Source organism: Mauremys reevesii, linkage group 14, assembly GCF_016161935.1.
Source record: "Mauremys reevesii isolate NIE-2019 linkage group 14, ASM1616193v1, whole genome shotgun sequence".
Taxonomy (NCBI): Eukaryota; Metazoa; Chordata; order Testudines; family Geoemydidae; genus Mauremys; species Mauremys reevesii.
Window position 1 is genome coordinate 25,026,331 of NC_052636.1, and position 23,867 is coordinate 25,050,197.

Consider the following 23,867-nt stretch of genomic DNA (forward strand, 5'->3'; position numbering starts at 1 on the left):
CCTGTCACTCTCCGGCTCGGGAGCGCTGGGAAGACCCGACCGTGGAGGGGCCGTCGCTGGGGGGGGCGGCCCCGCGCAGGCGCTGAGCACGTCCTTATATCACTTCTGTGGCGGGAAAAGCGCTGAGGAGATGGAATGCTGAGGGCTGGTTTTGGCGGGAAAAACCGGTTTGGACTGGTTTGAGCCTGTCCCCTGATGGTAAACAAGTCCCCTCTCAGAGATGGAGTCCAGGGGTCAATAGTTCATATGCTCCAGATTGGATCTTATTTTAAAGCCAGTGATTTACTTCATAAACACCTTATTAACCAACTAATGGAACATATTGAACAGTTCATACTTCTCACACCTAACAATGAGATCAAAAAAAGAACACAGACAAACCTGGTCAGTAACGGCTAATGTCCCAACGGGGAAGCACGTGCGCTTGTTGCAGGGCTGCTGCTCAGGGACAGGAACCTCCTCGCACCCCAGCCTCCACAATCACTCAGGCTGCACTTTCTGCACGACTAGGTGCTGGCTGAGGGGGGCGTGGGAACTGGTGGCCTCTGCTGCAGGTGATGGGAATCTCAGGTATTTAAAGCCATGGCCTAGAGGAGGGAAGTGCCTGACTCCAGAGTCTGCAGCTCTCTAGGGCCAGGGCTGAGGATTTAGAGTCCCTAGTGCTGCCGTTGCAAGGTTCAAGCAGGCTCAGTCCTGGCATTGCCACCCCTCCTGCGGCTAGTAGCTGCAGCTGGCTAAGGCTGGCCTCTGGGAACTGGCCCCATGGCTGTAGCCAGAGAAGCTGCAGGTGGCTCTGTGACTACTGGGGCCATTAAGCTAGAGCAGCTAAAGACACTGGAGTTCACCTCAAGGAACAGAGGTCACCAGTAGGACAGGAATGTCAGGGGGAGCAGGGAAAGAGGGAGCAGGTCAGGCTGGCAGAGGGAGCTTCCAGCTGGGTGGGAGCATGTCCAAAGTGGAAAGGAAACAAGCATGGGGAGAGGTGGTGGTGACCAGGTAGCAGACTAGCATGTAGATGGGAGCAGAGGGAGAGAGGCTGGTGGCTTCAGATTCCCAAGGGCTAAGTCCTGACTTTGGGGAGATGGTGTTTGCAGGTGGCTGGCTCACAAGGCAGGATGAGGGCTGAGGGGGGGATCTGTCAGAACTGATCAGGTGTCTGCTGGCTTTAGAACTGTGAGCTGAGACTAGGACCACATGCCGTGACTGGTGACATGGGGGGTACTGGAGACATGGCTAGAGAAGGTCTGAATGAGGAAGGAGATAAATCTGTGGGGAGTTTGCTTGATCACTATGAAAGTTCTGCTCATTGTGGACACTGGTAAACCCACATGGGTGTACAGCTCAATAAGAAAACCCGGGGGCTGAGGGAGCTGTGTATGGCAATGCGTACAGTCACGGAGAGGTGTGTGATCAAAATGAAAAATGTCTCTGAGGTTCAGCACTGGGTATGCTATGGCACCAATGGCACAGCCCCACCAGGCCCACACTCGGAGTCCACAGTGACTACATAGGGGCCTACAAATATGTTTGGTACCAGGACCCACAAAAGGTTAATCCGGCCCTGACTGCCCAAGCACTATTTCAGCCACACATTTTTGGATGGACCTCCCACAGTGGGAGCTGCCGAGCCCTCCCCCACAACACACACACACACACACACACACACATACACCCCTCCTGGTGTTGGGAGGGGAACAGGAGAAAGGAGAAAAGAAGCAAGAGAAGAAGAGAAAGGAGGGAGGAAGAGGTGAAGCAAAAAGAACAAACCCCAATGTCCTCAGTGATTCTAAGGGACAAAATCCCAGATGTGCAATAAAATTCTGCCTCCTTAAGCTCATGTTTTCCATGCCTAGAATTCAACTCTCACCAGGTGGATCAGACTGAACAGGTTTCAAACCTCCAGGAGGCTCTTACCTTCTAAACAGGGACGGCTGTTTTCTAGTAAAATCACTAAAAGGGAAGGAGAAAACTCGAACGAGGTCCCTCCTGGTGCTCACGTCCGTGAGCCTGAATACTCTCTCAGTCCTCAGAGAGAGACCCAGAGAAGGAGACTTGCTGAAGCAAAGCCACAGGGGTCTCTGAGGTCTCCCTGGCCCCTTGCCCCTGTCCTGCCTGGCTGATGTCAGCATCTCTCTGTGAGGTCACCACCTCCCCACCACCTTGGACCAATAGTCTGAGGTCCTGCCAAAGGCCTTTGTGATGTCACTGCCACACCCCTCCCTTGCAGTGCCAATGTCCTGCCCCGGCCAGGCACTTTGGAGGTTTGAGCTACTCCCTGTGGATCACCCCACTCAAGGAGCGTTCGTTCTAGGCAGCAAGCCAGCTAGACAGGGAAACATCAGACGCTGCTCCCAATGCTACTCTCAGTTTTTTAGAAATTAGTCGACTTTATGGCCAGAAGAGACCATTAGAGCTTCTAATCTGACCCCCTGCGTATCACAGTCCTCCTTTATGACACAATAGCTACTTTTGCGGCAAACACATTCCAGAAAGGCATCTAGTCTTCATGAAATGACATCAAGAGATGGCAAATCCACCACTTTCCTTGGTAGTTTGTTCCTGTGATGAATCATCCTCGCTGTTGAATATTTGTGCCTTAGTTGTAATACGAATTTGTCTCTTTTCACCTTCCAGCCATTGGGTCTTGTTAGGCCTTTCTCTTCTAGATTAAAGAGCCCTTTAATACCCAATCTTTTCTCTCCATTAAGGCCCTTCAACACTTCAATGAAGTCGCCTTTCAATCTTCTTTTGATCAGCTAAACAGGTTGAGCTCTTTCAGTAGCTCACTAGAAGGCATTTTTCTCCAGCCCTCAGAACATTTGGTGGCTCTTTGCTGCCCCAGCTCCAATTTCATTGTTGCCGTGTCACCTCCTGTGACGTTATTGACATAATCTGTAACTGTATAGATCACCCATTGCGACCGCTATTCTATATTTGCAGCCAATATTGTAGAAAAGTTGTCGTGTAAGAGGTCTATGGAGAGGTTCTGACTGGCTGATTATAATGATGCTATCTCTAGATGTGTATCATTTTTGTAGTTGACGTTATGAATATTGGCTCTATGCTGCCTGTATTTCAAACTTGTGCTCTGCTTCTGGGGAATACCCCAGATAAGTTGGTGTCAGTTCTGCCTAGCCTGCTTAATGGCCCATTAAGGACCATCAGCTCTACAATCGACCCACTGAGAGAAGGCAGATACGCCTTGTGACTCAGCAAGGTCTGCAGGGACCTGCCTATGGACAGAACTCTAAGGTTTTTCTATGCCACGTGCTGGATAGAGTGTCCTTGCAACAAAGAAAGCAAAGACCACATGGCAAGAGGCTAGAAAAGGCTGATGCCTCGTCTCCATCTTATTTTCAGTCCTGCTTCATGTCTCTGGAGGGACTTTGCTACAAACTGAAGCTTTAGACAAAGGACTGAATGACCCATCCCAGCTGTGGATGGACTCCAGAGACTTGATTTGAACCTGCAGTTTATTCCATCACTGCTACAAGCCTGAACCAAGAACTTTGTCATTACTGTGTGTAATTAATTCCTTTAAAAATTTTAACTCTCATCTATATTTCTTTCTTTTTATGAATAAACCTTTATATTTTAGATGTAAGGGAAAATCCAGTGTTATCCAAGGCCTTGTAGGCCCAGGCCTCATGTCAGGCTGCCAGGGCCGGCCAGACAAGCCAAGCAGGGGGGCACGGAGGAGACAGTGGAAAGTCCTAACAGTCCTCGACTGAAAAACAATTTTGTAATATCCCCTACTGTCAACACGTAACCGCATAGAACAGATAAGTAAGAACAGGAAAAGCCTAATATGGAAGAAATTGACTCCTGCTCCAATCAGCATTAACTTTGCAATATTTTTTTAGCAAAATAATAAGGAAATTATGTGTGTAACTTGCATATTACGATTGTGGTTTTAAGCTTTATAAGGCTGTCTGTAACCAGCTTCAGGGAGGCCGTTTCCATAACGGTTCTCCCCTGCGTGCTTCTAATCAATAAAAGGCCTCAGGCTGATCTGATTGAAAACACAACACATGGATCAATTTTTCCATAACAATGCTAAAGGATTTGCAAAAGCGTGATTTGTGGGTAAGATCTGACTCATCTATTGACCTCCATCTGGGGCTTGGTCCTTTAAGAGAACCTTTTTTCTTTTACTGGGGTATTGGTTTTCATAACCATTCATCCCCATAAAGAGCGGAGCTGGTGGTGATACAAGGGAACTGGAATAGTTGAGGGAATTGCTTGTATGACGTCCGATTGGCCAGTGGGGTGAAACCAAAGTCCTCTCTGCATGGCTGCTGTGATGTGCTTTAATAGTAAAGGGCACCCAGCCTCGGGCTGTGACTGCCCTGCTCCAAGCAATTTGTCCTGAATTGATACTCTCAGCAGTGTCCCGCCAGTGGTCGCATTGTTACAGGGGTCGTCCGGGATTACAGCTGGGAACTCTCCGAAGCTCAGGATGCGCTTCCTCAGCTAGGGGAAGTATGTAACCGACACACCCCCAGGGTGTGGTGGTGTGTCCCAGCTAGTGGCACCGAGATCACTTAGAGGGAGCAATAAAACATGTCTTCTATACAGCCCTCGCTAACAGCCGGGTGGCTTTTAGTTCATGCTGTAGAGGCCCCCACACTAAGCTCCAGAGGTCCCCAGTTCAATCCCGCCCACCACCGCGTCACCAACCTAGATCCGTCAGCATAACAGAGGCAGCTGGCACCCCAAGGAGAGAGCTGCCATGCCATGCCCGGCTGAGAAGAGGTACCGAGCAGTGAGCTAACACCCTTCAGAGCTTCCTGTGTTAAACTGTGAACTTAGGACAATAGCGGGGTGGTAAGAAGTGTTGCCCTCAGAATGGCCTGGGTCAGAACCCATGGGAGGCCCTGGGCTCCCCCCCGCCCACACACGCCATCTGCTGCATCCTTCCCCCCAAAAGGGCCGAAACCCTGACCAAGAGGCAACATCCCCATGAGCAAAGACCATCACGAGGCATCTGTCTTCGAAAGTTTGCAGAGGATGCGGGAGCAGAAAGGGGAGAGAGGATGAGGGTGGCTCTTGGGAGGAGGGAGGGAGGGAGGGAGCCTTATGGAAAGCTCTTGTTTACCGCCATCAACCCAATGATCAGATCATTGATGCCTAGAATCTTCCCGGACATGTTGTAATTGATTGGATCTAGGTTTTAAAATGGGTACCACATTTGCAGACGGAAAAATGTCAGCGAGTTGAGTGGAAGGCCATTGCAAGCTCAGCTAATTAGGCAATGTGGCTTATGCCCCATCTAACAAGCTCCTTAAACAATAGCTCCCAGTTTTCATTCGCATTGTTCTGTTTAGTGTTTTTCTCCAAAACACTTTTACTAAACCTTTGGGTCAGCTTTGGAAAGTTGGCCCTTTCAGTGCACCAAATATAAATATTGCTGGTGAGGACTGCCCTCTATTGGTCATAAGAACGGCCATACCCGATCAGACCAATGGTCCAGCCAGCCCAGAATCCTATCCTCCCTCAGTGGCCAATGCCAGGTGCCCACGAGGGAATTGACAGAACAGGGAATCATCAAGTGATCCATCCCCTGTCGCTCATTCCCAGCTTCCGGCAAACAGAGGCTAGGGATACTTCAAGAGCATGGTTTTCTATCCCTGCCCATCCTGGCTAATAGCCAATGATGGACCCGTCCTCCATCAACTTATCTAGTTCTTTGGTGGACCCTGTTATAGTCTTGGCCCTCACAACATCCTCTGGCAAAGTTTCCCCAGGTTGACTGTGTGTTGGGTGAAGAAATACTTCCTTTGGTTTATTTTAAACCTGCTGTCTATTCCTTTCATCGGGTGACCCCAGTTCTTGTGTTATGAGGAGTAAATAGCACTTCCTTACAGATCCAGACTAACATGGCTACTCCTCTGATACTTCCTTATTTACTTTCTCCAAACCTGTCATCATTTTATAGACCTCTATCCTAGCCCCCCCCCTTAGTCATCTCTTTTCCAAGCTGAAAACTCCCCTCAGTCTTATTAATCTCACCTCACATGGAAGCTGTTCCACACCCCAATCATTTTGGTTGCCCTTTTCTGTATCTTTCCCAATTCCGATATATCTTTTTGAGATGGGGGACCAGCTCCAGTATTCAAGATGTGGGCATACCACAGATTTATACACAGGCAATATTATAGTTCTGTCTTGTTAGCCATCCCTTTCCTAATGACTTCCCAACATTTTGTTCGCTTTTTTGACTGCCGATGCACATTGAGTAGATGTTTTCAGAGAAGTATCCACAGTGACTCCAAGATCTCTTTCTTAAGTTGTAAGAGCTAATTTAGACCCCATCAGTTTAGATGTAGAATTGGGATCATGTTTTCCCAGGTGCATTACTTTGCATTTATCCACATTGAATTTCATTTGCTTTTTTGGTGCCCAGTCAGTTTGGTGAGATCCCTTTGTCACACTTTACACTCTCTTTTGGACGTAACTAATTTGAGCTGGTTTGTATCATCTGCAAATGTTGCCACCTCACTGTTTACCCCTTTTTCCAGATCACTCAGGAGTATGTTGAACAGTGCTGGTCCCAGTACAGACCCCAGGGGGACACCACTATTTACCTCTCTCCATTCTGAAAAATCAGACCCTTTCTTTCTTGCCTTTGAACCAGTTACCTATCCCAGAGAGGACCTTCCATCTTATCCCATTTTGCTTCAGAGCCTTTGGGGAGAGACCTTGTCAAAGGTTTTCTGAAAATCTAAGTATACTATATCCACGGGATCACCTTTATCCACATGCTTGTTGACTCCCTCAAAGAATTATAGTAGATTTGTGAGGCATGATTTTCCTTTACAAAAACCATGTTCATTCTTCCCCAATGTAAGCGGGGGCAGACTCACCTGGCGGCGCCTCCTGCTGGTCATCTTGGGAATTAGCTCTCCAGCCATCAGAGCACCCTCTGCAGGCCGGTGATCCACCTTACCGCAGCTGGCCCCCTGTCCCTCCCAGGACCCCAGTGCCCCTTTTACCCTGGCAGTGCCCCCTGGCAGTACCCCCCCAGCTCTGGGTCTCCCCCTCCCAGGGGAACCCTCACCCACTATCCCCACTTCACCTCAGTCTTGGCTACTGCCCAGTCTCCATCCAGCCCCCGTTCACTGGGGCAGACTGCAGTATGAGCCACTCATCACACGCAAAGGGGTTTGGACCTGCCGCCTCTGCTTCCCCCTGGGCTGCCCCATTGCAGCCCTGCACCTATTCAGCCTATAGTCAGGCCTGCAGCCTGGGGCTTTCCAGGCCAGAGCTCCCAGCTCCTCTGGCCCTTCCCCAGCCCTGCTCCCACTCTAGGTGTCTTGCTTAGGTCCCTGCAGCCAGGCCTTTCTCTTGCTACAAACAGAGGGAGACTGACTGGGCTCCTGGCTCACAGCCTCTTACAGGGGCCAGCTGGGCCTGACTGGGGCATGGCCACAGCTAAGCCTACTTCCCCCAGTCAGCCCAGGCTCCTTGCCCCAACCCCAGCCCTCTCCTGGGCTGCTTCTGCCGCAGGGCAGGAACAGGGGACCAGCCCGCTACACCCAACAAAGTGGAGACCCTGGCGCACGTTTATTTAGAGTGTGCCAGGCTGCAGCCCTATACCGGCTCCTCACCAATATCCTATTGCGTTTCTGGCTGCACTTTTCCCCCTACCTTCTTCTCCATGCACTCCCTATCCGTGGCCCCACAAAGTCGCGGGACCTCCTGGTCAACCTCCTCCGCGCCCTGGCTAAAATGGCCATCTACACGACCAGGGAGAGGCGGTTGGCCAACAGAGACTCCTGCGACTGTTGGGATTGTTTCTGGTCCTTAGTCCGTTCACATCTCCGGGTGGAGTTCCTCTGGGCGGCGTCCGCTGGCTCCCTTGACGCCTTCGAGGAGCAGTGGGCGCTGTCCGGGATTCTCTGCTCGGTGTCCCCGTCAGGCTCCCTTCTTATGACCCTTTGACCGCACTCCTGTCCCTATTCTTTTATTAGTTGTCCCCCGCAATTAGTGGGTTTCTGAGGCCCTGTGGATCCTCCCCTTAGGCTGAGGGGGGGATCCATTAGCATGGGGCGGGCTTCCGCCCGCCCCGTTTCCCGGAAACCCAATAGATTTACCCAGCAAATCCTGGTTAGCTATGAGTCTAATCATTGGGCTCTACAATTCCACCCAATGTGCCTGGTACTGACGTTAGCTTTAGTGGCCTGTAATTGCCAGCTGCGTCTCTGGAGCCTTTTTTATACACTGCTCCAGCCAGGGACTAAAGGCCGCCCCAGACTTTCCCTTTCTCCCTTCAGGGAAATCAAGTTCACATTCTACAAGGAGCTAAAGAAGCCTCAACCCTGCATCTGAATTAATGTCACATTTCTCACTACCCGGCACAAACAAATGTCATTTCAATCCCAGGTGAGTCCACTTCAGTCATTCCTCAGCCTCATTCCTTCACCCTCCTGCCTTAGCTTAGGGCATTGCGCCCCCCTGTGGGCGTTTCATGTCCCTCCTCAGTTTCACATACAGACACAATTTCCTTTGCATGGATCCATGAACAGCAAAACCTCCCTGTGTCTCTAGGCTGAGTCAGGGCATTCAATTCCATTGAAACCTTCTCTCCTGCAATAGCAACGGTCAGACAGAGGGGACGTGGCCACCGTCAGCCCTGAGAGTGAGATATTCACTCTCCTCTTTCTTCAAGCTGCTGTTGTTAGTCCATAAAACATGTACCATGGAATAAAAAGCTGAGTTTACTCCAGGGTGTGGAAAGAAAGGAGCCACCAACTCCCCAAAAAATCTCTGTGCCCAGAGAGAACCTGCCCCTCCTATTGGAATCACTGATGTGCTTCAGCTACAATGGGGAAAGTATCTGCTCTCAGGGGGTATAGCTCAGAGGTAGAGTGTTTGACTGCAGATCAAGTGGTCCCTGCTTCAAATCCAAATGCCCTCTAATAAGCCTCTTATTTTTTTATTTTTATTTTTGAAAAAAGGGAAAACATTTTCATTTCCATTCTCCATTATGTTCAGGAGCTCCACTATACGGGGATGCTTGAAATGAATGTAACACTCAACATTTCACTGTCCAAATGCATAAAAACCTAGCAAACCTGTCCTTCAGCTGAAATCAGTTCCAAGCCTCTAAGTGTCTAGTTTATGTTTTCATCAATTAAACAAAGGGATCATATGAATGTACATTTGCAGACCCCTCCTCTCCAGGGCTGTGCTGTGCAGAAGAACAAGAACCACATCCAGTTGGGGTTCAGGAGTCTGACGAGCAAAGGCCACTGGGTGTGGGCTAAAGTCACCAGCACTTTGGCTCCTTCCCATTCAACCAGCAGCTGGGCCCCCAGGACAAGGCACGAGAAGAAGACAGTGGCTGTGAGCAGGAAAATAGCCACCAAGAAGCTGGCTAAAGCTGTCAAGATCCCCAGGGAGGTCACCATGCCCATGTCTAGAATGTCCTGACTGCAGCAGGGACCAAAAAGGCAGAGAAAAGCCCTCAAAAGTTCTAAGTTGCCAAGCCCCAGAAGGTGATCAAAATCCTACCTAAAATCAAGACAGGATAAGGCTAATGTCATCTCCAAAGCCAGGGCTAAGAAGGTAACACTGAGAAAGAAGTGAAGAGATTTCCATTGGGATGACTCCTGCTCCCCAATGGCTCTGTTATGAATCACCATGGACCATGCTGTGTTTTGTGTAACACCTGCCAGGTGAGTGATGCACTGACAGGGCAGCTGCCCATGAGCTCATTCTCTTCGATCTGCTTCTGCTGTTATTTCAGAGTCAGCACGAGCGGGAGTGTGTCCCTGTCACTTCACCAGCTGTAGAACAGGCTCTGTCTGCAGCCCAGCTCTGATTAATCCCACTTTTTAATGTATTCCTACTGCGATACTTTCCCATTTCTCTGCCTCATTCTAACATTCCGGTCAGAGACTGAATATGGGGAGGGATGGACTAATTTGTGTGACATTCGGTAAGTTGCCATCGTATGTGACTGAAACCTCTGCTGGAGGTGGGCAGGAGCCTGTTACACACACAAAATAGCTAAGCTTGACCAAACTACCTGCTACACATTCAAACCCTCCTGTACACACAAAACAGAAATTGGGGCTCTGAGAAATGGCAACTTTCCTTTAACACAGATCACTGTTTTCTGTACTTCCAGAGGCACTGAAATAGCAGCTGTTTAAAGGTAATGTGCTTCTACTTCATGATCAGCAGCAGAGCCTCTGTAAATTTACCACCCGTAGAGTTGATTGTTTCTAACTGCAGGGTTAGCCAGACCATTCAGTAACATTATCGCTCTGTCTACAAAGCCTTTCGTTAGTGACGAATCATGAGACTTATCCCTCCCTGCTCTAATTCCACTGTGTCATAGGTTTGTTCCCCACTTTGAACTTTAGCATCCACAAGATGGGGACCTGCATGGACTCCTCTAAACTAAAATCCTAGTTTAGATCTGGTAAAGCTGCCACCAGCCAAGTTTTTAGCGTCTGGCACACTTCCTGTTCCCCCAAACTTTCCCTGGGGAACACAGATCCAAACTCCTTGAATCTTAACACAAAGAGGATTCCCTATCCCCTTCCCTTCCCTCCCCTAGTCCTTGGGAGAGATACCTTTATTCAAGCTTATTGAATCAAAGAAAGAGTGATTCACTTTTTCCCCCCTCCTCTTCCCCTGAAAATCCAAGCAAGGGAAAAAATCAATCAAGTTCTAAAAAGAAAAGATTTTATTAAAAGAGAGAAAGTAAGTACACTATCTCTGTAACACCAGGATGAAAAATATACAGGGTCTAGCTTATCAACCTGGAGAGGCTTTCCCCTCCTTCTTTCTCAGAATAATCAAAGTAACAGCAAACAGAAATAAAGATATTTCTTCAGCAAACATACAATTGCAAATGTAGAAATTAATTATAAGACTAAACCGCCTTTCTAATACTTCAGGAAAACTTGGAGAACTTGGAGATATGTTTGGCCTCTCTTAGATCCAAAAAGAGAACGGCAACCCCAACAAAGAACACAAACAAAGACTTCCCTCCCCAGAGATTTGAAATTATCTTATCCCTTGATTGGTCCTCTGGTCAGGTGTTCATCAGGTTACTGAGCTTGTTAACCCTTTACAGGTAAAAGAGACCTTAACCCTTAACTATCTGTTTATGACACACTGACTCCAGTGTCTCTTTTCCCAGTTCTGGTTCCAAGAAAATAAACAAATTAAAACAACCTTCAGAACTAACATGCTGTGGGAAAGTGGAAATGTTGATAGCTCAAATAATTCAGTTTCTTCTGTGTCCTGTGTGTGTCTATCTGCTTTGTGTGTGTGACCAGTGGGGCTTTTTGTTTGCTCCTGGCAGGTTCAACCCTGTCAGATTTCTCTGTGGGGAGGGGCCAGAGAAAACAGACACCCTGGCCTTCCAGGTTGGGGTTAGGCAAAGGAATAACAACCCTGTCCCATAAAAAACAAAATATGTTACAGAAACAGTGGTAGGAACAGTGCTAGAGAAACTGGTAAATAATCACAGTGCCCAGGCTTGAAGTAATCGGAAACACAGAATTCAAAAAGCAAAGCTCAGGGGCTATTTGGGATTTATTCTCTGAGCTTAGCCATGTGCTATAGCACAGGGAGCACTTTTGGAAGTCTCCCATCCCACAACGGGGGAAAGGAAAAGGATTCTTAGGTTCTAGCATGGATTGAAGGAGGATGGTGATGGGGAATAAGGGACTCCCTCTGATTTACCCTAACTATGTCTGTGGTTGCAACAGGTGAAATGACTTTTTTTCCCTATCCCTGCCCTGTTCCTGCTCTTTGTTATAGTTCAATATAGTTTAAGTGCGGAAAATGATAATAAAAATATCTGCTCCCCAGCACAACCTGCAGCAACATCAGAGCAACTGGGAATGAAACAATTTGTTCCCCAAGGGGGAACTTGATGACTAACAATTGCTGTGAAATGGGGGAACAGTATAACCGGGATGCTCAGGGTTTGTTTAGACTGGGAAAAGTGATGGAGTTTAGGTCAGGTCAAGGGGAAAGCTAATGCCAACCCCTGCACCTGGGCGCATCTGCACTACAATTTTTTACATTAAGATCACTAACTTGAGCAGCCAACGCCATGTACAGCCCTAGTGGCTGTCAGGCACAGGTAGTTTTTGCCTCAGTGTAGCTTGTTGGGATCAAACCTCTCTCCCCCCACCTGGAGGGATGAACATTCCTGGCAGGAGGGACACACACTCCTGTGACTCAAAAGGAAAGGAGTTGATAGAAAAGATCACAGGACTGACCCCAAAGAAGGGTGAGCTGCAAAAGGCAGAAGCAGGCAACTGATCTGGTGGAGCTGAGACACCATGGTGAAGATGGTACAAAAATAACTAAGTAGGAATGAGCAAATGTGATTTTTTAAAAAAAATTTTTTTGGCCAACCCTAGTCAAGGGATTTATTACAGTTCTCTCTCATGTGGCTTTTCTGATGTCTAATGAGGCTTGAGTGCTTTTTGAAGCTTTTCCTGCACTCAGAGCATGTCTAGGGCTTCTCTCCAAGGTGGATTTTCCTATGTCTGATAAGGTTTGAGCGCCGATTGAAGCTTTTCCCACACTCAGTGCACATGTAGGGCTTCTCTCCTGTGTGGATTCTACAATGTCTGATAAGGACAGAGCTCTGACTAAAGCTTTTCCCACACTCAGAGCATGTGTAGGGCTTCTCCCCTGTGTGGATTCTCTGATGTAAGATGAGGTCTGAATGATGAAAGAAACATTTCCCACACTCAGAGCATCCATAAGATTTCTCACCCATGTGGATTTTCCTATGTTTGATAAGGTTTGAGCACTGACTAAAGCTTTTCCCACACTCAGAGCATGTGTACGGCCTTTCTCCTGTGTGGATTCTTCGATGTTTGATAAGGGCAGAGCAGTGATTGAAGCTTTTCCCACACTCAGAGCACATGTAGGGCGTCTCCCCTGTGTAGATTCTCTGATGTATGATAAGGTTTGAGAGCCGACTGAAGCTTTTCCCGCACTCAGAGCATGTGTAGGGCGTCTCTCCTGTGTGGATTCTCTCATGTTTGATAAGGTTTGAGCTCTGACTAAAGCTTTTCCCACACTCAGAGCATGTGTACGGCCTTTCTCCTGTGTGGATTCTTCGATGTTTGATAAGGGCAGAGCAGTGATTGAAGCTTTTCCCACACTCAGAGCACATGTAGGGCGTCTCCCCTGTGTGGATTCTCTGATGTATGATAAGGTTTGAGCGCCGACTGAAGCTTTTCCCGCACTCAGAGCATGTGTACGGCCTTTCTCCTGTGTGAATTCTTCGATGTTTGATAAGGGCAGAGCGGTGCTTGAAGCTTTTCCCACACTCAGAGCATGTGTAGGGTCTTTCTCCCGTGTGGATTATTCGATGTGTGATAAGGTGTGAGCGCCGACTGAAGCTTTTCCCGCACTCAGAGCATGTGTACGGCCTTTCTCCTGTGTGGATTCTACGATGTGTGTTCAGGGTAGAGCTCTGACTAAAGATTTTCCCGCACTCTGAGCATCTGTGGGGTGCTTCTCCTGTATGGATTCGCTGATGTGAGATGAGGGCTGAACTATCGATGAAGCATTTCCCACACTCAGCGCATTCATAAGGTTTCTCACCTGTGTGGATTGTCTGATGTCTGATAAGGGCAGAGCTCCGATTGAAGCTTTTCCCACACTCATGGCATGTGTAGCGTGTCTCTTCCAAGTTGATTCTGTCGCTTGTTATAAGGTCTGAGAGGATACTAAAGTTTTCCTCTGGCCTCCCCTGAGTCTCACAGGCTTTTGTTTTTTCTGGGAGTGCATAACTCCCGGAAACATTCCCTTTGGATCTTCCTGATAAAGTTCCATGTGGTTCTCCTTGATCAGCATCTTCCTGCTGGGGTTTCTCCTCCTCATTCTTACTCACCATCCCATCACCTGATGGGAGACAGAGAGAATCCAGGCATAGATCACTACCTGCACCGGAAAGAAAGCAAATCTCAGAGAGAGGAATGGAAAAAGGAATGAACAATCCAAAATATGTGTGGGAGAGATCAAACCTATCAGGTGCTGATTTTCCCCAAAACCTTCCACAGAGGAGAGAGGAAGGGATCAGTTTTGGTCTGCATCTCATGAGAACACTCAGGGGAAAGCGAGATCAGGGAGGGATCTGCTGCCAGTTGTCAGTCAGAATAGCAGGGAAGCCATGAGTGACATCTGCCATAATGATTCCACATCTGCAGGGGACAATCCTGAACCTGGAGAGCTCACAGGGTCTTTGTAGGGCATCCCGAATGTTTCCTGCATTCCCACACACTTGTTGAGTTGGTTTAACCAAGTCCTCACCTGTGCAGGCAGCTCTTGGAAGCACTTCTTTCTCAGAGCCCTGGAGGTCTGGGACCCACGGCTCTTCCCCTCGTTCCAGCTGCGAGATCACATCAGGTTTGGAAAGTGGAAACCCTACTGCAGGCAAAGAAAACCAGGGAGGTCAGTGAAATTTGTGGGATACTTGGCACAAAGAATAGTCCATGGTTTTAACCCCCAGCTCATTTTTAAGCAGTAACATCCCAAGGCCAGCTTCCTTGGCTCAAAGTGGCAGCAGAGTTATTATGATTATAAATCATATGAATTACCTTAGTGCCTAAGAAGCAACTAACAGTGGGTCCCCATTGTGCTAGGTCAAGTACAAACAGAGAACAGTAGATGGCCCATGCCCTGAAGAATTTACAATCTAAATACACAAGACAGACACAGAATGGGGGAAGGGACAGAACCCACTGTTAGAATAGAGATATTCAGGCCTGCCTGTAAAGCCTAGACTTTAAGAACTTAGGGGTATTTTTATCACTTAGCTGCTTACAGGACTATGAAAACAAACAATCAAAATCACTGTCTGTATTTGTAAGGGCCTTCTCTTACTGTGACCGTCTGAGGCCTTGTTCTTAGGCTAAGGCCTTTGGCTAAGCAGCAGGGGCAGCCATAAGCTGGGAAGCGAAGGGTCACATCCTCACATCCCAAATCAGTCACACTGAAATAAGGTGCTATTGGGCTGTTAGGAAGATGATCCTGTCCTGATAGTGCCCATCACCACCAGATAAAGAAACAGATCTTAAAATGGTTAATGAAAACTTAGTTTGACAGCAGCCTGTCTGGCAAGAAATCACTTCTCAATGGTTGTGGTTGTGAAACGCTCATTTCTGTATTGTTTTATCTTTATGGCCACCACTTTTACCTTGTTAATCAGTCTGGTTGTCTAACTGGTTTTGTCTGCTGTATAATTAATTTTGCTAGGTGTAAGTTAATGAGGGTAGTGGGATAGAATTGGTTAGAGAATTATGTTTCAATGTGTTAGGATTGGTTAATTAAATTTCAGTACAATGATTGGTTAAGCAAAGGTATAGCTGACAATATTACTACATAAACTTAGTCAAACTGGAGGGGGAACAGGAACAGGGAAAGGGGACAGAGGGTAAATGCTCTGCGGCATCAGAGCTGGTAAGGAGGTGTGATGCAGTAGGGACTGTCTGTGTGGGGGTGGGGAGAGTTACAGGGAGGATTTTAGGTGAAACTCAGGTATGCAGCTGTAACATGAGCTAGGCACGGGGGAGGGGAGGTCAACACCTTTGCCCGGGAAGCGAGACAAAGGCAGAGAGACGAGTGGAGAGGGTTGGGTCAGTCAGCTAGTGGCTGGGTAGGGGAACTTCAGGGGATCCTATGTTGGAATCCAGACACCCTGAACCCCCAGAAGGCCAGATTCAGGGGTCCTGGCTCTGAACACGAGCCCTGCTGTATCCTGTGTTCCTGTTGTCCAATAAACCTTCCATTTTACTGTCTGGCTGAGAATCACTGTGAGTCCCAGGAAGAGGGGTGCAGGGCCAGACTCCCCCACACTCTGTGACAACTGGTGGCAGCGGTGGGATATACTGCACCCCGTGGACGGCGCTTCCTGCAGTAAGTGACTGGGGAGCAGTAAAACGAAGGGGCGATTGCTGGGGTGATTAACCCCTGGGAGAGTGTGACCAGAGAGAAGGACTTTGCAGTAACAGGGGGTCCCCAGGGGATTGCAGCAAGCAGTCCCAGGGGCGGAGGAGTCTGCAGCTCGACCCTGGCAGAGGTGGTGACCTCAAGGACTGGCACACTAGGGGTCCCCCTGGAACCCATGGGGAGCGGCGAACACCCCGGCCTGCGAGCGGCCAGCAGGAAGATGTATGTCAAGCAGCGCAAGTGCGACCTGGTGGAGCTGTGCAAGGAGAGGGGGCTGCACAGAGGGAAGCTCACCAAGGACCAGCTGATTGCCCAGCTGGAGGACAGAGATCACGTGAATGAACTGATCCCTGTCTCTGCGGGAAGCAGCCTGGCAGATGCAGTACAGGCACCAGTGTCTGTTCCAGCTGGGAGTGGTCAGCCGGCTGCTGAGGGCTTCCCGAGACCCCTCCCTCCTAGGGGGAGGGGGAGGAGGAGCCCAGCGACTGCCGAGGGTACCGTGACCCCCCCCGGCCAGCAGGGGTCATCCCGGCTCACTCCCCAGCAGGGGATCGTCCCCGGCGCTCATCTGTGGAGCGCATGCGGCTGGAATGGGAGAAGGAGCTAAAACTGAGAGAGCTGAAGGATCGTGAGGAACAGAGAGAACATGACCGGAAGGAGAAGGAGAGACAGAGGGAACATGACCGGAAGGAGAACGAGCGACAGCGTCAACATGAGCTGGCCCTGCCGAGGCTGGGGGGCAGCAGGCCCTGGGCTGTGGTGAGTGAGGGGGGGCCCAGGATGGCGCGGAGCTTTGATAAGTCCATCCTGGCCCGCGTAAGGAGGAGGACATGGATGACTTCTTGGGTGCCTTTGAGACGGCCTGCGAGCTGCACCAGGTAGATCCTGTGGACAGGCTCCGGGTTCTCACCCCCTTACTGGACCCCAAGGCTGTGGCACTGTACGGCCAGCTGGGAGAGGAGGAGAAAGGGGACTACAAACTATTCAAGCAGGCCCTGCTGTGCGAGTTTGGGCTGACTCCTGAGATGTACCGGGACAGGTTCGGAGTCAGTATAAAACCCTGAGGTCTCCTATCTGCAACTAGCCGTCCGCATGGAGGGATACGCCAGCAAGTGGGCAGATGGGACCCAGATGCCGGGGGACGTGATTAAACTGCTGGTGCTGGAGCAGCTGTATGAGTGGTGCCCATCCGACCTGAGGCTGTGGTTAAGGGAGCAAAAGCCAGAGAACCCGCGACATGCAGGGCGGCTGGCCGATGACTTTGTGAAGAGCCGGTCGAGGGGTGGCAGGGAGGAGCCCCAAAGGAACAGGCCCGTCACGATGCAGAGAGAGAGTCATCCTGGGACCACCCAAAGGGGGAATAGGGAGAACCCCCTCCCAAGGGGAACGGCCAGCACCAGGGACAACCGCCCGACTCGAGGGGACCAACGGGACATGAGCTGCTATCACTGTGGCCAGAGGGGCCACATACGGTCCCAGTGTCCCAGGCTCAAGGACAAACTGAGCAGACCAACCCCACACCGGGTCAACTTGGTAGAGACCCAGCCGGATGAGGGGCACCGTTCGCAGGAAAGGGGGGCTGGCCGCGTACCACCTGCAAAGGAGGGTGGGGGGCCCCAGGTCGGCTCCTCCGAGGGGCTGGATGCTCCCGGCCCTGAGTTTTTGGTTTACAGGGTGGACACGGGGCTACCCCTCCGGAAAGAGTGCCTTGTTTCCCTGGAAGTAGACGGGAGGGAGGTCACTGGGTACTGGGACAGGGGCGCAGAGGTGACACTGGCCCAGCCCGGGGTGGTGGCCCCAGATCGGATGGTGCCCAACACCTTCCTGACCCTGAGGGGTGTGAGCGGGACTCCATTCAAGGTGCCCGTGGCAAGGGTACACCTGAAGTGGGGGGCCAAGGAGGGCCCCAAGGACGTGGGGGTACACCTCCATTTGCTCACAGAGGTGCTAATGGGGGGGGGGGGACCTCGAGGACTGGCCAAGCAACGCCCGGGGTGCCCTGGTCGTGATCTGTAGTCAGTCGGCGCAGGGCACTGCGCCCTAACAACGGGGAAGGTACTCTGCCCGAGGCGCAGGATGACCCTGACCTGGTGGGGAGGGAACGACCAGGGACACGGCTCAGAGAGGCTGCAGCCGCAGACCCAGCCGGAGAGAGAGAGCAGGTCCCCATCCCTGTCCCAGCTGCTGAGTTCCAGGCCGAGGTGCAGAAAGATCCCTCTTTGCAGAAGCCCAGGGACCGGGCTGACCTCAATGCGGTACAGAACATGAGGAGAGGTTGCAAGGAGAGTTTCCTGTGGGAGGAGGGGTTCCTGTACCGAGAATGGGCCCCCGCCGGGGAAGTGGAGTCATGGGGGATCAGGAGGCAGCTGGTGCTTCCCCAGAAGTTTCGCCACAGGCTCCTGTACCTGGTCCATGACATCCCCCTCGCAGGGCACCAGGGAATCCGGCGCACCAGGCAGAGGCTGCTACAGAACTTTTACTGGCCTGGGGTCTTTACCCATGTCCGACAGTACTGCCGATGCTGTGACCCCTGCCAGCGGGTGGGGAAGGCCCGGGACAAAAGGAAAGCAGCTCTGAGGCCTTTGCCCATCATAGAAGAACCTTTCCAGAAGGTGGCCATAGACATGGTGGGACCTCTCAGCAAGGCGACCCGGTCAGGGAAGAAACACATCCTGGTGGTGGTAGATTTCGCCACTCGCTACCCCGAGGCGGTGGCCTTGTCCTCTACCGAAGCAGACACCGTGGCGGATGCGCTGCTGACCATTTTCAGCCGGGTGGGGTTCCCCAAGGAAGTCTTAACGGACCAGGGGTCCAACTTCATGTCGAAGCTGCTCCAGTCCCTGTGGGAGAAATGTGGGGTCCGACCCAGCTGGGCCTCAGCGTATCACCCCCAGACCAACGGGCTGGTGGAGAGGTTCAACGGGACGCTAAAGATGATGCTAAAAACATTTATGCACCAGCACCCACAGGACTGGGACAAGTATTTACCTCACCTGCTGTTTGCATACAGGGAGGTACCCCAGGAATCTACGGGGTTCTCGCCTTTCGAACTATTGTATGGGCCCCTGGACCTGATGAGAGACGAATGGGAGGGGAAGGCCGCTCCCGATGGAGAGTCGGTGGTGGAGTATGTCCTGACCTTCCGGGAAAGACTTGCCAAGCTCATGGGCCTGGCCAGGGAGAATCTGGCCCGAGCCCAGAGGAAGCAGAAGGTCTGGTACGACCCACGGGCGCGGGCCCGCGCTTCGCCACCGGGGATCAAGTGATGGTTCTCGTCCCCGTGAGGAAAAACAAACTCCAGCCTGCCTGGGAAGGGCCCTTCAAGGTTGTCAAGCAACTAAATGTGGTAAACTATGTGGTGGAGCTGTCGAGCCGGGCGCACCACCACCGGGTGTACCACGTGAATATGATGAAGCCGTATTATGACAGGGGGAATATAGTGTTGGCCGTGTGTGGACATTGGGAGGAGCCGGGAGATGACCCTTTAGTGGATCTATTTCCAGGGACAAAGCTGGTTCCCCCTGGAGGCAATTCCTCTCTGATCAGCTGACCCTGGATCAGCATGCTGAGATCACAGGTGTGCTGCATCTATAACGACAGCTGTTTTCCAACCAGCCTGGACGCATTAATTTGACTGTCCACCGGGTGGAGACTGGGTCACACCCTCCTATAAGATGCTCCCGTCGAGTCACTGGGAAAACTGCCCAGGACCTAGAAAGAGAGGTCAGGGACATGTTGGCCTTGGGGGTGATCCAGCCATCCGCCAGCCCCTGGGCCTCCCCAGTGGTGCTGGTCCCCAAGAAGGACGGGTCGATCCGGTTCTGTGTGGACTATCAAAAGCTCAATGCCATCACTGTAGCTGATGCCTACCCCATGCCCAGGCCTGACGAGCTTCTGGACAAGCTAGGAGGCGCTCGGTACCTCACCACCATGGATCTTACAAAGGGCTACTGGCAAGTGCCGCTGGATGCAAATGCCAGGCTGAAATCGGCCTTCATCTCCCTCTGGGGCTCTAGGAGTTTCTGACCCTGCCCTTCGGCCTCAAGGGAGCGCTGGCCACCTTCCAGCGCCTGGTGGATCAGCTACTGAGGGGGATGGAGAGTTTTGCCGTGGCGTATATTGACGACATCTGCGTCTTCAGCCAGACCTAGGAGGACCACGTGTCCCAGGTTAGACAAGTGCTGGACCGACTCCGGGAGGCTGGGCTAATCGTAAAGGCTGAGAAGTGCAAGGTGGGAATGGCTGAAGTAGCTTACCTGGGCCATCGGGTGGGGAGCGGCTGCCTAAAGCCGGAACCAGCCAATGTGGAGGTGATCAGAGACTGGCCGGCTCCCCAAACCAAAAAGCAGGTCCAGGCCTTTATCAGGATGGCAGGGTACTATCGAAGATTCATGCCCCACTTTAGCGCCATAGCCGCCCCCATCACTGAGCTGTGCAAGAAGGGGAAGCCAGACAAGGTAGTCTGGACTGAGCAGTGCCAGCAGGCTCTCCGGGCACTGAAGGAGGCTCTGCTCGGTGGCCCAGTTCTGACAAACCCAGACTTTGACAAGCCCTTTATGGTGTTCACTGACGCCTCAGACACGGGACTGGGGGCGGTGTTGATGCAGGAGGATGAAAAGGGGGAGACACCCCATCGTGTACCTGAGCAGGAAGTTGCTACCCCGGGAGCAGAACTACGCGGCCATCGAGAAGGAATGCCTGGCCATGGTGTGGGCCCTTAAGAAACTGGAGCCCTATCTCTTTGGGCGCCACTTCACCGTGTACACCGACCACTCTCCCCTGACCTGGCTGCAGCAGATGAAAGGAGCCAACGCCAAGCTCCTGAGGTGGAGCCTGCTCCTGCAGGACTATGACATGGACGTGGTCCATGTGAAGGGAAGTGCCAACCTGATAGCAGACGCACTGTCCCGGAGAGGGGGCCCTGAACTTCCCCGGGTCACTGGGCAGAGTGACCCTGCTCAGTTCAATCTCGAAGGGAGGAGAGATGTGATGCAGTAGGGACTGTCTGTGTGGGGGTGGGGAGAGTTACAGGGAGGATTTTAGGTGAAACTCAGGTATGCAGCTGTAACATGAGCTAGGCACGGGGGAAGGGAGGTCAACACCTTTGCCCGGGAAGCGAGACAAAGCCAGAGAGACGAGTGGAGAGGCTTGGGTCAGTCAGCTAGTGGCTGGGTGGGGGAACTTCAGGGGATCCTATGTTGGAATCCAGACATCCTGAACCCCCAGAAGGGCCAGATTGAGGGGTCCTGGCTCTGAACACGAGCCCTGCTGTATCCTGTGTTTCTGTTGTCCAATAAACCTTCCATTTTACTGGCCGGCTGAGAGTCACTGTGAGTCCCAGGAAGAGGGGTGCAGGGCCAGACTCCCCCACACTCCGTGACAGGAGGACACAGGGAAAATGCTCTGCGGTGTCAGAGCGGATAAGGGGGACACGCCGCTGAAGACCCCAGGCCCCCTGAATCCTCTGGGCAGCCCTGAGTGACAATCACTCCCTTGTCTCTGTCGGGTATTCCATTGATGTAGGTTACTCCCCGCCAGTCCTTAATGACCCATTCATATCAGCCCATGACAGCTACATGAGAAAACACCTGACGTCTCCTGCTCTTTACAATCATAGCAATACCAATCACAGCAGGAAACTGAGGTGTGTATTGGCATCATACAAGTATCACCAAAAGTCTCACCTCTATCACACACACACACTGCTCACAGCCCCTGGAGAGAAAGCAAAGCACAGGAACTGGGCGTTAGTCCAGCAAACACAGTGGAGGACAAGTTGCAATCCTCACACTCTGGTCAAAAAGGAGAGGCAGGTGGGTCCCTGCCCACAGAGAGGGGCTGGCTACAGGCCTGATACCTGAGGGGCCATTCCGTGAGCAGACCATGGAGGCAGGTCAAAGGCTTCACTACCCCAGAACAGTGACACTGCAAAAGCACATTTTGGGGAATTAGGAAATCTAGTGACTCAGGTGTAATGGGAGGGAGAATTAAACTCCCCCAGTGGGAGGAGAAGGCTGGGGAACTACACACTAACATTCAGGAGCAACAGCCTCTAATTCTTCCGGAAAAGGAGAAGGTCAGAAACAAGAACTGGGCCACGCAGCCTCAGGAGGGACAGGCTCAGAGATCCAAGGAGCCTGGAGGGAAGACAGCTTGTGGCTGCTGCAGATGGGGAGAGGGGGGACAAGACTCTCTCCAAACTCTCACACTTCTTGACCCCGACCTGATTTTACGATCTATGACCCAGTCTCACGTCTTGTGGGCAATTTCATACTCGCTAGAGGTAACATGTCATGATCAGAGAATTGCTTATTAGCTTGGACCATGCGTGGAGGGGCAAGGAGGTGAACATAGATAAATGGGTTATTCAGGGCAGGTCGACACTACAGCCGGGATCGACGCTCTGAGATCGATCTAGCTGTGGTCGATTTAGTGATACGATTTAGTAAACGTGGCCTAAGCTTGCTACAGTTCAGGGCCTTATATTAAGTTGAGGCTTTGTGAGAGTGGTTATGCTGAAGTCTGGGATTTACCTGAGGTTTGGGTAGGGATTCAGGGTTAAAGGTCTGGGATCCCTCACAGCTCTAGATCCCCAAACCTCTCCTCCCTCCCACTGACCCACCCAGCCCACTTCCTGGGTGCCCTTCCCCCACACTCCCCTCCCCTTCTTCCCATTACTGGCAGCTGGCATCACCTCCCAGCGCCTTGGGAGCTTCTTGTGTTCCCTCCTCGTCTCTCATTACCTCCTCCCTCCCTGCTGCCTGCTAGTCTATGGGAGATAAGGAAAGAAAGGGGGGACAAAGAAACTTGTCAAAACTTGGGTGATGAATAAAGGTATAAAGTTATTACTGCTCAGGTTCTTTAGAGACCCCATAGCTTCTAATAACCCAGGGGACAGGACTCCTTACCCAGCGAGGTCACTGTCTCATAGTTCTCCCGCATGACATCCCTGTAGAGGGCTCTCTGAGTGGGGTCCAGCAGAGCCCATTCCTCCCTGGTGAAATACACAGCCACCTCCTCGAAGGTCACCGGCCCCTGAAAGAGCAAGAGTCCAACACTCAGTATCTGCTGCCTCACTCACAGCCCCACTACTCACAGAACAGCAGCACCAGGTAAATGGAAGCTCCGGGAGGCCCATGTTAACAGAGTCCCACCTCACCTTGCTTAGAGCAGCCAGGAGGCATCAGAGGGTAGAAAGAGAGAACCTTTGTGTCTCCCAGCTGACAGACGGAGGCAGGGTCATCACATTTATCACATAGCTACTAGCCAGGACTTGATATGGGGCTGTCTCTGGACCCTGCTGGTGGCTCACTGGTAGGAATCCCAACACTCTCCAAATAAAATATATGGAAGAAAGGGGAAGTCAATAGTAAAGAATCTAAGTTAGAAGGTCAGAATTGTAGAAAGCTGGCAAGGGAAGCTAACAGAAATCAATGATCAGCCAATGAAAATAAGAAGGAAGTTTTTAAAAGTACAAAATTAATCCTAACAATGGTAGTGCTACATTACTAGATGGAAATGGCAGAATTATCAACAATCATGGAGAAGAGGTAAAAGTGTTCAATAAATATTTCTCTCCTGGATTTGGAGAAAAACAGATGATGTAACTCATATCATAAGATGTTGGGATGGAAAGACCGTCAGCGTCAACAATAGCTCACAAGGACGTTAAACAGCAGCTATTAAAGTTAGATGTGTTTAGATTAGTGGGTCCAGATAACTAGAGTTTTGAAAGACCTGCTGGAGGAGCGTGGTGGACTGTTAATGTTGATTTTAATTAGGACTTGGAACACTTGGGAAATTCCAGAAGACTGGAATAAAGCTAATGCGGTGCCAATATTTAAAAACTATAAAAGAGATGACGCAGCTAATGACAAGTGTGTCAGTCTGAAATAGATACTGGGCAAGAGAATGGAGCAGCCGAT

At 51.0% G+C, this 23,867-nt stretch overlaps 1 protein-coding gene and 1 pseudogene across 1 annotated transcript; one reads left to right on the top strand and one right to left on the bottom strand.

Moving 5' to 3' along the window:
- LOC120381563 overlaps positions 1-23,867 on the top strand; it is a 250,910-nt pseudogene that overhangs the window by 40,535 nt on the left and 186,508 nt on the right.
- Positions 12,194-13,651, bottom strand: LOC120381676 (zinc finger protein 271-like; the record flags this gene model as incomplete). Its single annotated transcript, XM_039499805.1, has 2 exons — positions 12,194-12,690; positions 12,775-13,651. Coding segments are annotated over 2 exons (1,077 nt in total), but the record flags the coding sequence as incomplete, so codon positions are not given.